Below are 12,570 nucleotides of genomic sequence, written 5' to 3' on the forward strand. Positions count from 1 at the left end.
ACGATAAAGTCAAATGGCCTTTCCTTCAACAGGCCTTACGCATGAAGGGTTTTGATGAAGCTTGGCGATGCCAGGTAGAATCTTTCACGCAAAATGGGAGTGTTGGAATTAAAGTGAATGACGACATAGGTCATTATTTCCAGACACACAAGGGCCTGTGACAAGGTGATCCAATGTCTCCTATTCTGTTCAACATTGTGGTTGACGTGTTGGCAATTCTGATAGGTAGGGCAAAGGAGGCCGGTCAGGTGGGTGGCTTGGTGCCTCATCTAGTTGATGGTGGTGTGTCCATCCTGCAGTACGCTGATGATACAATCATCTTTATGGAGCACGACCTGGCAAAAGCGAGAAATAAGAAGCTGGTGTTATGCTTATTTGAACAATTGACTGGATGGAAGATTAACTTTCATAAAAGCGAGTTGTTCTGTTTTGGTAGAGCCAATGAGGAACAAGAGGCTTATAGGCAATTGTTTGGATGCGAATTGGGGGCATTACCTTTCACGTACTTAGGTATACCCATTCACCATCGTAAGCTGACAAACAGAGAATGGAAGTGCATCGAGGATCGGTTTGAGAAGAAACTGAGTTGCTGGAAGGGCAAACTCATGTCATATGGAGGCCGATTAATTCTTATTAATTCGGTGCTCACGAGTATGTCTATGTTTCTCTTATCTTTCTTCGAAGTCCCAGTTGGGGTTATGAAAAGGCTGGACTTCTATCGATCCCGATTCTTCTGGCAGAGTGATGAACTAAAGAGAAAATACCGACTCGCCAAATGGGATATCATCTGTCGACCAAAGGATCAGGGGGGCCTTGGTATTGACAATCTTGAAGTCAAGAACAGATGTCTTCTCAGTAAGTGGATGTATAAGTTATCAGTTGAGACTGAAGCAACGTGGGCACAGATTCTCCGTAGTAAGTATCTGCAGTCCAAGACTTTGTCCGAGGCGACAGTGAGACCGACTGACTCGCCGTTTTGGAAGGGGCTTATGAGAGTCAAAGCTGCCTTCTTTAATAGAACAAAGTTTATTGTCGGTAATGGCAGTACCACTCGCTTCTGGGAGGATACTTGGCTTGGTGAAACGCCGTTGGCGCTTCAGTATCCGTCCCTGTACCGTATTGTTCAATGACGTGATGCTCTTGTTGCAACGATTATGCAGTCCATTCCCCTTAATATTCAGTTTAGGAGGGTGCTTGTTGGTGACCGGTGGGAAGCATGGCTTCATTTGGTGAGTAGACTGATGGAGGTTCAGCTAGCTCATCAGCCCGATCAGTTGTGTTGGATGCTTACTAGGTCTGGAGAGTTCACAGTTAAGTCGATGTATATCGATGTCATTAACTCTAGTGCTATTCCTAGTTCCAAAGATGTTTGGAAAGTCAAAGTTCCTTTGAAAATTAAAGTGTTTATGTGGCATGTACATAAACAAGTCATTTTAACAAAGGATAATTTGGTTAAGCGTAACTGGACAAGATCTACTAGGTGTAGTTTTTGTGATCGGGACGAAACTATCAAGCACCTCTTCTTTGATTGCCCGTTGGCGAGAGTTTTGTGGCACACGGTGCAAATTGCCTTTAACATTACTCCTCCGAATTCGGTCAGTACGTTATTTGAAACATGGCTTGTTGGGATAGAGTCCGAAACAGCTAGACACATTCGCGTAGGAGTATGTGCTTTGTTATGGGCAATTTGGAACTGCAGAAATGATTTGGCTTTTAACAGAACAACAACTATTCATTTTTTGCAGGTTTTATTCCGAGCTACTGCGCTGATCCGTATGTGGTCATTACTCACTCAAACGGAGGCCAGGGAGCGTTTGGTTACTGGATCTGTCCGGTGGGAGATGGTAGCACGGGATATCTTCAACCGGCTTGGATGACGGTCATGTAATATGATAGGCGATTAGTTTACCTATCTTTGTTATGCCAGCCGGTTGTGGTTTTGGGTCTTTTGTCTTCCGCGTTGTGGCTCTTTGTGAGCTTGCCGTTATTTTGTTTTCAGACTATAAGACCTTGTTAAACCTCTTTATTTATCTATAAATGTGACTATAAAACCGGGAGTCCCCCTTTCCAAAAAAAGGCTAGCTAGGTTTTCACTGCGCCGTATCCGTATGCATGTGCGCGTGCTAAGTTTTCACGTTTTTGTCAACCTGCAAAGAAACTGAGTGTGCCACACCTCATTGCCAAAGAGGGTATGGGTGCTTCGAGGACGCAACTTCGCGGTAGGTTCCTTTTTTTACTGCCATTGCCATGAGATGAACCTCTGGCACTCCTCCCTCTGTGTGTGTGTGTGTCAGTGTGTGTGCGCGCGCGCGCGCGCAGCTCATGCTGCGGCTGCTCGACACGTAGTTGGTTTTGGGGCGGCCCCACGTCGCTGCTGCGGTGCCCTCGGCCACTTAAACTCCCCCCTCCACCTCTAGCTAGCGTCGTCGTAGCACTCTGTAGTTGTAGCTCGAGCCCCTTCAGAAGGAAGCACAGCAAGCTAGCAAGCTAGGAAGAACCTCCCTCCCGTGCATCTGACCAGCGAGTGACGGCGGTGAGTCCCCTCCATCTCCGGCCGTCTTGTTAATGTTCTTTTCTTCTTCCTCTTCTTCTTTCATGTTGAATGGGGACATGAAATTAGAGAAGAGGAACCTAACCATAAGTTGTTGCTGATCTCGTGATCTCCTCCTACTCCCACCTAGCTTGGATCTCCATGGACGGCAAGACGCCTCATCTGCTGCCTCTGAGTCTGAGCGAGGCCAAAAAGAAGATCCGGGATGACGTCCCACTGGTCTGCGGATGGGCGCTCCTCAACGCCTTCGCCACGCTCTGCGGCGTAGCAAGCGGCTACATAGCCGAGTACATCCATGTGTCGTGCAGCCAGGTAACTACCTACCCGTGTACTACCCTTCGGATGTTTCACATCGCGACCGATCCATCATGCGCCAAGCTGGTATGGTGTTCCTCTGCAGTCCTCCTTCATTCTGCCGTGCATCGAGCTGACGGACGCGGAGGCCGCCAGGCTAATCGCCCTCTGCGTCGGGATGCTGTGCTGCGCCCCATCCCAGGCGGCCGCGGCGGCGCTGGCGCTGCTGCTCCCATGCCAGCGTCGCCGGGCCCGCCGGACCCTCGCCTACCTCGCGCTGGCGGTCACCATCCTCTTCCATTGCTTGTTCGCCAGCACCGTGTGGGTCTTCCTCGCCGCCGACCCAGGATACATCTTCGGCAGGATCTACTTCACCGCGGGCTTCTGCTTCTTCGTGGTGGCCGACCTCCTCAGCTTCCGGGCCCTCCTGGGAGGTGATGGGTGGGGCATCAAGTACGTAGCCTATTTCTTCTGATCATGTTCGTGGATCAGCTCACCACGTACTGATGAGAGCGTGGAGTATGCATTAATTCTGCTGTGACGATTGATGGACTAGTGCCGTATTTGCGAATCTAGTAGCTGATGTAGTGTTAATTATTATCCAGATTGACTCTACTAGTATGTACTCATTCGGGTAATGCTTTGCTGGCTATATAATTAGACTGGGTGGATTGTGGTTATCTTTGCTGTAGTATTCGACCTTCTCTCTATGCATGTGATGGTCAGACATGAGTTATATATATGCTTATATAGGTCCAGCTTCGCTATAATTAGATGTTTCTAAAATTGCTGCTGCAGTGTATATCTATGCACACATGTTGTTTCTGATGTTAAATTTTGTTTTTCATTCATTCCGGCAACCGCTGGCTTGTCCTCTCGGCTGGGCTGCGTGGGGTGCTCTCAGCTGAGATTGAGTGACCCCCGTCGCGACCATGCTTGTGACCATGCAATCACAATTTGATGTATGGGACACCATGGTTTGGAATGCCCTCCTGCCGATTGAGTTTCTTTTTTTATGCTTTTTCCTATATGGGGATCCACACGCCGTCACTTGACTTGTGGGAGCGGTTTCACCAAAACACCGTGCGTGTAGCCACATATGGTGGATGTAATACAAAAATAAAGAACGCAATGATCCTCCTTCATCCTTCAAAAAATAAGTTTCTTCTGATCGTGGAGTCAATATTTAGCTCATGAGTTATCAATCATGCAAAGAGTTGTGGAATTGTTCCACAACTTACACATCCCGGAACGCCTCAAACTAATGGGGTATCCGAAAGGCGTAATTGAACTTTGTTGGACATGGTCGACTAAGAGAGAAATACATATTTCAACCTTATCAACTTCTAGTTTAATTTACAACCCCAACTCCAAATATGGTTAGGGCAACGTTCAATTAGCCGCATAGGACGATTGGATGGTGGTTCTGCATGATGTAGCATCTAGGCTAACTAGTCAAGGTTGATGGCAGCTAGGTCATAAAAGTAAAAGATATTTTGTTTGCCCCACATATCAATACCATAATCATATAATCATATTGTTCCATCCTCTATCCCCCTTCTATATCCATATTTCTCTTCAACTTTAGTGCAATGTCGTCTCCTTCATGTTGCCCATCCCGCTGCATCGACCTCATCCACACAAGTCTTTGGACACGTGTTGCCACGAGTACCTCCCCGCCCCGCCTATATGGGGTCCCATCTCCCCTGCAACGCCACAAACTCCACCCTGGACCAGAGCTCCTCCACTTGGGAATGTTGGGGCTTTGCGCGGCTCAGGTGCCGGGCCGGAAGTTGTACGTCGAGAGGTGGCCCGCGGATAAGTTCATCCTGTGATTTGACTACATCTACGACATGTTCCACATGACCAAGCTGGATTTTCAGTTCATCCGCATGTATGCGCTGTATCTCAACTACATCATCAGGCGCGAGAACATACACTATATCTGCGTCGCGGACCCGTACTATTTGCACGAGAGCTTCTTGGCAGTCTGCAAAGAGCACCATGACTATGCGAGCAAGTAAATCGGCGAGTTCATGATCGCTAATAAGGACAAGGAACGATTCTCCTGCCATATCATCCCACGCAAGTCATCCGCGGATATCCTTTCGTAAGTTTTAATCATTCCTTTGCAAGCAGAAAGGCTAATTTGAGGTGTACTTATTTTGCACAGCCGGGGGAGGGGGGGGGGGGGGACATCCTCATCTGTCTGTACCCACAATACTCCCATGCTCTGTACTTGGACACATCGAAGAACATCAAGAAAAAGGATTACACACACATAAAGAGTGTTCTCGATAGTGCCCTGTTAACCTTCAGCCTGTCTGGTGGATATATCAAGGTGAAAAAGTACAGGAAGAATTGGTTTCGGCCATAAGACCGACTTCTGCTGCATCCAGCAACAGAACAATAATAAGGCTGATGGATTCTACCTCATGCATCACCTGATCGAGTACAGAAGGGATACTCAACGCCTTCGCATGTTAGCTACTTCCAGCGATGCCGAGATTGTCAACTGGTCCATAAGAATAGGAACGACATCGGATCATCGAATCCGGTATGAGTTTTATCACGTACAGTGTGAACTTGCCCAAGTGATCATGACGGAGGTCCTCGAACAAACATGGATGTTCTACCATGGGCCAATGACGCGGGACGATGTCCGAGCACTGCTAGTCGCTCAGCGTCTGGACCTGAAGCCTTTCACGAAGCTCGGGTGCTTCCTCCCTGACTATGAAGATTGGTTCGCCGACATGGAGGAATGATTGATGATGACACTGTGTCACTACTGTCTTTCTATGACAAAACTTTGAATTTATGCACGGCGAAACTCTGTGATATAATTAAACCATCCTCCTGAACTAGCGTAGATCGCTCTAGTTAATTAGTTTGGGTATGAGGAACTTCGTTATTTATGTTTACTATAGGTTGCTTGTATTTTGCTAATTACGCCTCTTTGTGTTTCTCAAGTACATTATGTTGCATATTACCATTGAATTCATCAACTGACGATGCAGGTACATAGATCAGAGTGAAGGAAATATGTCCTAGAGGCAATAATAAAGTTGTTATTTATATTTCCTTATATCATGATAAATGTTTATTATTCATGCTAGCATGGGAAGCCTCTCGACAGACCTGAGGAGCTCCCGTTCTACCAGCGATGATGCGAAGATTACATGACTAGTACTTGGAAGCCCCAAAGCAAGGGGCCGACTGATACTTCTCCAACATATCTATAATTTTTGATTGTTCCATGCTATTATATTATTATTTTTGGATGTTTTATATGCATTTATATGCTATTTTATATTATTTTTGGGACTAACCTATTAACCTAGAGCCCAGTGTCAGTTTATGTTTTTTTCTTGTTTTTGAGTTTTACAGAAAAGGAATATCAAACGGAGTCCAAACAATAAAACTTTCGTGGTGATTTTACTTGGACCAGAAGACACCCGTAGGACTTGGAGAGGGGGCCAGAAGGTTCGCGAGGCGACCACTAGCCCGCTAGGCGCGCCCTAGGGGGGGCGCGCCCTGAGGGCTTTTGGGTCCCCCGGAGGTCCTCTAATCCTAACTCCGCCTCTATAAATTCCCAAATATTCCCAAACCACCAGAAGCGTCCACCAAAATACTTTTTCATCGCCGTAAGCCTCTGTTCCCGTGAGATCCCATCTTGGGGCCTTTTCCGGTGATCAGCCAGAGGGGGGTTTGATCACGGAGGGCATCTACATCAACCTTGCTGCCCTTCCGATGAAGCGTCAGTAGTTTACCACAGATCTACGGGTCCAGAGCTAGTAGCTAGATGGCTTCTTCTCTCTCTTTGATCTTCAATACAGTGTTCTCCTCGATGTTCTTGGAGATCTATTCAATGTAATGCTTTTTTGCCGTGTGTTTGTTGAGATCTGATGAAGTGTGGATTTACGATCAGATTATCTATGAATATTATTTGAGTCTTCTTTGAAATCTTTTATGCATGATTAAGATATCTTTGTATTTCTGTTTGAACTATCAATTTGGTTTGGCCAACTATATTGGTGTTTCTTGCAACGAGAGAGGTGCTTAGTTTTGGGTTCAATCTTGCAGTGTCCTCACCCAGTGACATAGTAGGGTAGCGAGGCACGTATTGTGTTGTTGCCATCGAGGATAAAAAGATGGGGTTTTCATCATATTGCTTGAGTTTATCCCTCTACATCATGTCATCTTGCTTAAGGCGTTACTCCGTTCTTATGAAATTAATACTCTAGATGCATGTTGGATAGTGGTCGATGTGTGGAGTAATAGTAGTAGATGCAGGCAGGAGTCGGTCTACTTGTCACGGACGTGATGCCTATATTCATGAACATTGCCTTAGATATCGCCATAACTTTGCGCTTTTCTATCAATTGTTCAACAATAATTTGTTCACCCACCCTATGCTGTCTTTAAGATAGAAGGCTCTAGTGAAACCTATGGCCCCCGGGTCTATTTTCCATCATATATTTTCAGATCTATAAACTAAAAAACCCAAAAATACCTTGCTGCAATTTATTTAGATTTACTTTAGTTTGATCTTTTATTTATCTTTTATACCTATCTCTATTAGATCTCACTCTTGTTCGAGACCATGAAGGGATTGACAACCCCTTTTTCGCGTTGAGTGCAAGTGTATATTAGTTTGTGCAGGTGAATAGATTGGAGACTTGCTTGTGTCTCCTACTGGATTGATACCTTGGTTCTTAACTGAGGGAAATACTTATCTCTACTTTGCTGCATCACCCTTTCTTCTTCAAGGGAAAAATAACCGCAAGCTCAAGAAGTAGCAGGAAGTATTTCTGGCGCCGTTGCCGGGGAGGTTCTACATCAAGCCTACAAAGTACCCATCATAAACTCTCATCTCTTGCACTTACATTATTTTTCATTTGCCTCTCATTTTCCTCTCCCCCACTTCTAAAACATTTTCATAAAAACACAAAAATATTTGCCGTTTTATTTGCCATCTTTCCGTTTGCCTTTATGTCTTACTTGGTTTGTTTGCTCGTTCGCTGGCATAATTGTGTGTTTATTGAAAATGAGAAACAAAAATCTTATGGATCCTCATCCACTTGCTAATATTTTTAAAAGATCCAATTATTATGAACCAATTTCTAGTGAGTTGAGTGCACTAGATTATCTTTATGAAATTTTGCTTGAGATTCGTGAATCTGAAAATTGTGACGAAGTGTTAAAAGAAGAAATTTATAAAGTGATTCACGATAGCTCCTTGAATGAAAAGCATGATTGCAATGATGTTATTATAAATTCTATTAATGTAAATTGTGTTAATAGTAAGCAAAACCCTAATCTAGGGGATGCTAATTTTTCTAGGCCCGCTACTTATTGTAATGATCATGATTGGGGTGATTCTTCTTATGATCTTGAAAATTTATTTAAGCCTCATGACAAATATGTTTGCAATAATATTGAAAGTGGGTTTGGAAGAGTGCCAAATCTAGGTAATAATGATCCCACTACTTTGGAGAATGATCAATCTTATGAAATTTTTGATAAAAGTGGGCTTGGAGAGGTCATGACTTTATTCGATGATAATCCCACTATTTTGGAAGAGTGTCAACTTTGCATGCATGTCGATCATGTAGACAAATTTTTATGTGATAGCTATATTGTTGAATTTGATTATGATCCAACATGTAATTATTATGAGAGAGGAAAATATGGTTGTCGAAATTTTCATGTCACTAAATTACCTCTCGTTATGTTGAGATTGCTATTGTTTCCTTCTTCTTCCTTGCATATGCTAGTTTTTGCTTGTCTTGATAATTTGTTTGCTTATAAAATGCCTATGTATAGGAAGTATGTTAGACTTAAACTTGTTTTTCACATGCTACATGATGTTCTCTTCGTGTTTCAAGTGCTATCTTTCATGTGAGCATCATTAGAATTATCAACGCCTAGCTAAGAGGCTTTAAAGAAAAGCGCTTGTTGGGAGATAACCCAATATATTTATTTTATGTTTTTATGAAAATACACATTATTACCCATGTAGTAATTGTGTTTTGGTGTTTTAGTTAGTGTTTGAGCCAAGTAAGACCTTTGGGATGGTCTACGGTGATAATTGATTTGATCTTGCTGAAAAACAGAAACTTATGCGCTCATTGCCAGAATTTTAAAAAATCACAGAAACGTTATTTTGATATGAATTCTTTGCAAAATATCTATATACAAATTTCCCAGGTTTTCCTAATTTTTAAGAATTTTTGGAGTAACAGAAGTATACGAAATTTCCAGATTACTACAGACTGTTCTGTTTTTGACAAATTCTGTTTTCTATGTGTTGTTTGCTTATTTTGATGAATCTATGGGTAGTATCGGGGGGTATGAACCATGGAGAAGTTGGAATACATTAGATATAACACCAATATAAATTAAGAATGAGTTCACAACAGTACCTAAAGTGGTGATTTATTTTATTATACTAACGGATCTTATGAGTTTTCTGTTGAGTTTTGTGTTGTGAAGTTTTCAAGTTCTGGGTAAAGATTTGATGGACAACGGAATAAGGAGTGGCAAGAGCCTAAGATTGGGGATGCACATGGCACCCTAAGATAATATTCAAGGACAACCAAGCATCTAAGCTTGGGGATGCCCCGGATGGCATCCCCTCGTTTGTCTTCAATCCATCGGTAAATTTACTTGAGGCTATATTTTTATTCACCACATCATATGTGTTTTGCTTGGAGCGTCTTGTATGATATGAGTCTTTGCTTTTTAGTTTTCCACAATCATCCTTGCTGTACACACCTTTTGATAGGGACACACATTCATCGTGAATTTGTTAGAATACCCTATGTGCTTCACTTATATCTTTTGAGCTAGGCGGTTTGCTCTAGTACTTCACTTATGTCTTTTTAGAGCACGGCGGTGGCTTTATTTTATAGAAATTGTTGAACTCTCATGCTTCACTTATATTATGTTGAGAGTCTTAAACAGCATAGTAATTTGCTTAGGCTATGAATTTAGTCCTAATATGATGGGCATCCAAGAGGGATATAATAAAACCTTTCATGTAAAGAGCATTGAATAGATGAGAAGTTTGATTCCTTGCATTTGTTTTGAGATATAAAGATGGTGATATTGGAGTCATGCTAGTGAGTAATTGTGGATTGGTTGAAATACTTGTGTTAAATTTTGTGATTCCCGTAGCATGCACGTATGATGAACCGTTATGTGATGAAGTCGGAGCATGATTTGTTTTTTTGATTGTCTTCCTTATGAGTGGTGGTCGGGGACGAACGATGGTATTTTCCTACCAATCTATCCCCCTAGGAGCATGAGTGCAGTACTTTGTTTTGATAGCTAATAAATTTTTGCAATAAGTATGTGAGTTCTTTATGACTAATGTTGAGTCCATGGATTATACGCACTCTCACCCTTCCACCATTGCTAGCCTCTCTAGTACCGCGCAACTTTCCCCGGTGCATTAAACCCACCATATACCTTTCCTCAAAACAGCCACCATACCTACCTATTATGGCATTTCCATAGCCATTCCAAGATATATTGCCATGCAACTTCCACCGTTCCATTTTACTATGACACGCACCATCATTGTCATATTGCTTTGCATGATCATGTAGTTGGCATAGTATTTGTGGCAAGGCCACCATTCATATTTATTATACATGACACTCTTGATCATAACACATTCCGGTACACCGTCGGAGGCATTCATATAGAGTCATATCTTGTTCTAAGTATTGAGTTGTAATTTTTGAGTTGTAAGTAAATAAAAGTGTGATGATCAAAATTATTAGAGCATTGTCTCATGTGTGGAAAGGATGATGGAAAATTCCCTCACAAGTTGGGATGAGTCTTCGGACTTTATAAAAAATAAAAGAGGCCAAAGAAGCCCAAACAAAAAAAGAGAAAAAGAAAAAATGAGAGAAAAGAGAGAAGGGACAATGTTACTATCCTTTTCCACACTTGTGCTTCAAAGTAGCACCATGATCTTCATGATAGAGAGTCTCCTATTTTGTCACTTTCATATACTAGTGGGAATTTTTCATTCTAGAACTTGGCTTGTATATGCCAATGATGGACTTCCACAAATTGCCCTAGGTCTTCGTGAGCACTTAGTTTCTTATTGAGCTTTCATACACTTATAGCTCTAGTGCATCCATTGCATGGCAATCCCTACTCACTCGCATCGATATCAATTGATGGGCATCTCCATAGCCCATTAATTTGCCTAGTTGATGTGAGACTTTCTCCTTTTTTTGTCTTGTCCACAACCATCATATTCTATTCCACCTATAGTGCTATATCCATGGCTCACGCTCATGTATTGCGTGAAAGTTGAAAAAGTTTGAGAACACCAAAAGTATGAAACAATTGATTGGATTGTCATCGGGGTTGTGCATGATGAAATACTTTATGTGATGAAGATGGAGCATAGCCAGACTATATAATTTTGTAGGGATAACTTTCTTTGGCCATGTTATTTTGAGAAGACATGATTGCTTTATTAGTATGCTTGAAGTATTATTTTTTATGTAAATATTAAACTTTTGTTTTGAATCTTATGGATTTGAATATCCATGACACAATAAAGAAGAGTACATTGATGAATATGTTAGGTAGCATTCCACATCAAAAATTCTGTTTCTATCATTTACCTACTCGAGGAAGAGCAGGAATTAAGCTTGGGGATGCTTGAAACGTCTCCAACGTATCTATAATTTTTTATTGTTCCCTGCTATTATATTATCTGTTTTGGATGTTTTATATGCATTCATATGTTATTTTATATTATTTTTGAGACTAACCTATTAACCTAGAGACAAGTGATAGTTTTTGTTTTCCCCTTGTTTTTGAGTTTTACAGAAAAGGAATATCAAACGGAGTCCAAATGGAATAAAACTTTCGAGATGGTTTTTCTTGGACCAGAAGACACTCGTAGGACTTGGAGAGGGGGCCAGAAGGTTCGCGAGGCGACCAAAAGCCTACTAGGCACGCCCTAGGGGCGCCCTGAGGGCTTGTGGGTCCCTCGGGGGTCCTCTAACCCTAACTCCGCCTCTATAAATTCCCAAATATTCCCAAACCACCAGAAGCATCCACCAAAATACTTTTCCACCGCAGCAAGCCTCTGTTCCCGTGAGATCCCATCATGGGTTCTTTTCCGATGATCTACCGGAGGGAGGTTCGATCACAGAGGGCATCTACATCAACCTTGTTGCCCTTCCGATGAAGCTTGAGTAGTATACCACAGACCTACGGGTCCATAGCTAGTAGCTAGATGTCTTCTTCTCTCTCTTTGATCTTCAATACAATGTTCTCCTCGATGTTCTTGGAGATCTATTCGATGTAATACTTTTTGGCGGTGTATTTATGAGATCCCATGAATTGTGGATTTATGATCAGATTATCTATGAATATTATTTGAGTCTTTCTGAACTCTTTTATGCATGATTAAGATATCTTTGTATTTCTCTTTGAACTATCAATTTGGTTTGGTCAACTAGATTGGTTTTTTCTTGTAATGGGAGAGGTGCTTAGTTTTGGGTTTAATCTTGCTGTGTCCTCACCTAGTGGCATAGTAGGGGTAGCGAGGCACGTATTGTACTATTCCATCGATGATAAAAAGATGGGGTTTTCATCATATCGCTTGAGTTTATCCCTCTACATCATGTCATCTTGCTTAAGGCATTACTCCGTTCTTATGAACTTAATACTCTAGATGCATGCTGGAT

General features: G+C 42.3%; 1 protein-coding gene across 1 annotated transcript; it reads left to right on the forward strand.

Annotated features, from left to right (window-relative positions):
* Positions 1–2,374: 2,374 nt before the first annotated feature.
* Positions 2,375–3,620, forward strand: LOC120976018 (uncharacterized). The gene is made up of 3 exons (XM_040402795.3): positions 2,375–2,533; positions 2,682–2,863; positions 2,952–3,620. Exons 2-3 carry the CDS (start codon positions 2,693–2,695, stop codon positions 3,318–3,320), a joined length of 540 nt encoding a protein of 179 aa, XP_040258729.1. The 5' UTR covers positions 2,375–2,533; positions 2,682–2,692; the 3' UTR covers positions 3,321–3,620.
* Positions 3,621–12,570: the final 8,950 nt, after the last annotated feature.

This window comes from Aegilops tauschii, chromosome 3 (assembly GCF_002575655.3).
Source record: "Aegilops tauschii subsp. strangulata cultivar AL8/78 chromosome 3, Aet v6.0, whole genome shotgun sequence".
NCBI lineage: Eukaryota > Viridiplantae > Streptophyta > Magnoliopsida > Poales > Poaceae > Aegilops > Aegilops tauschii.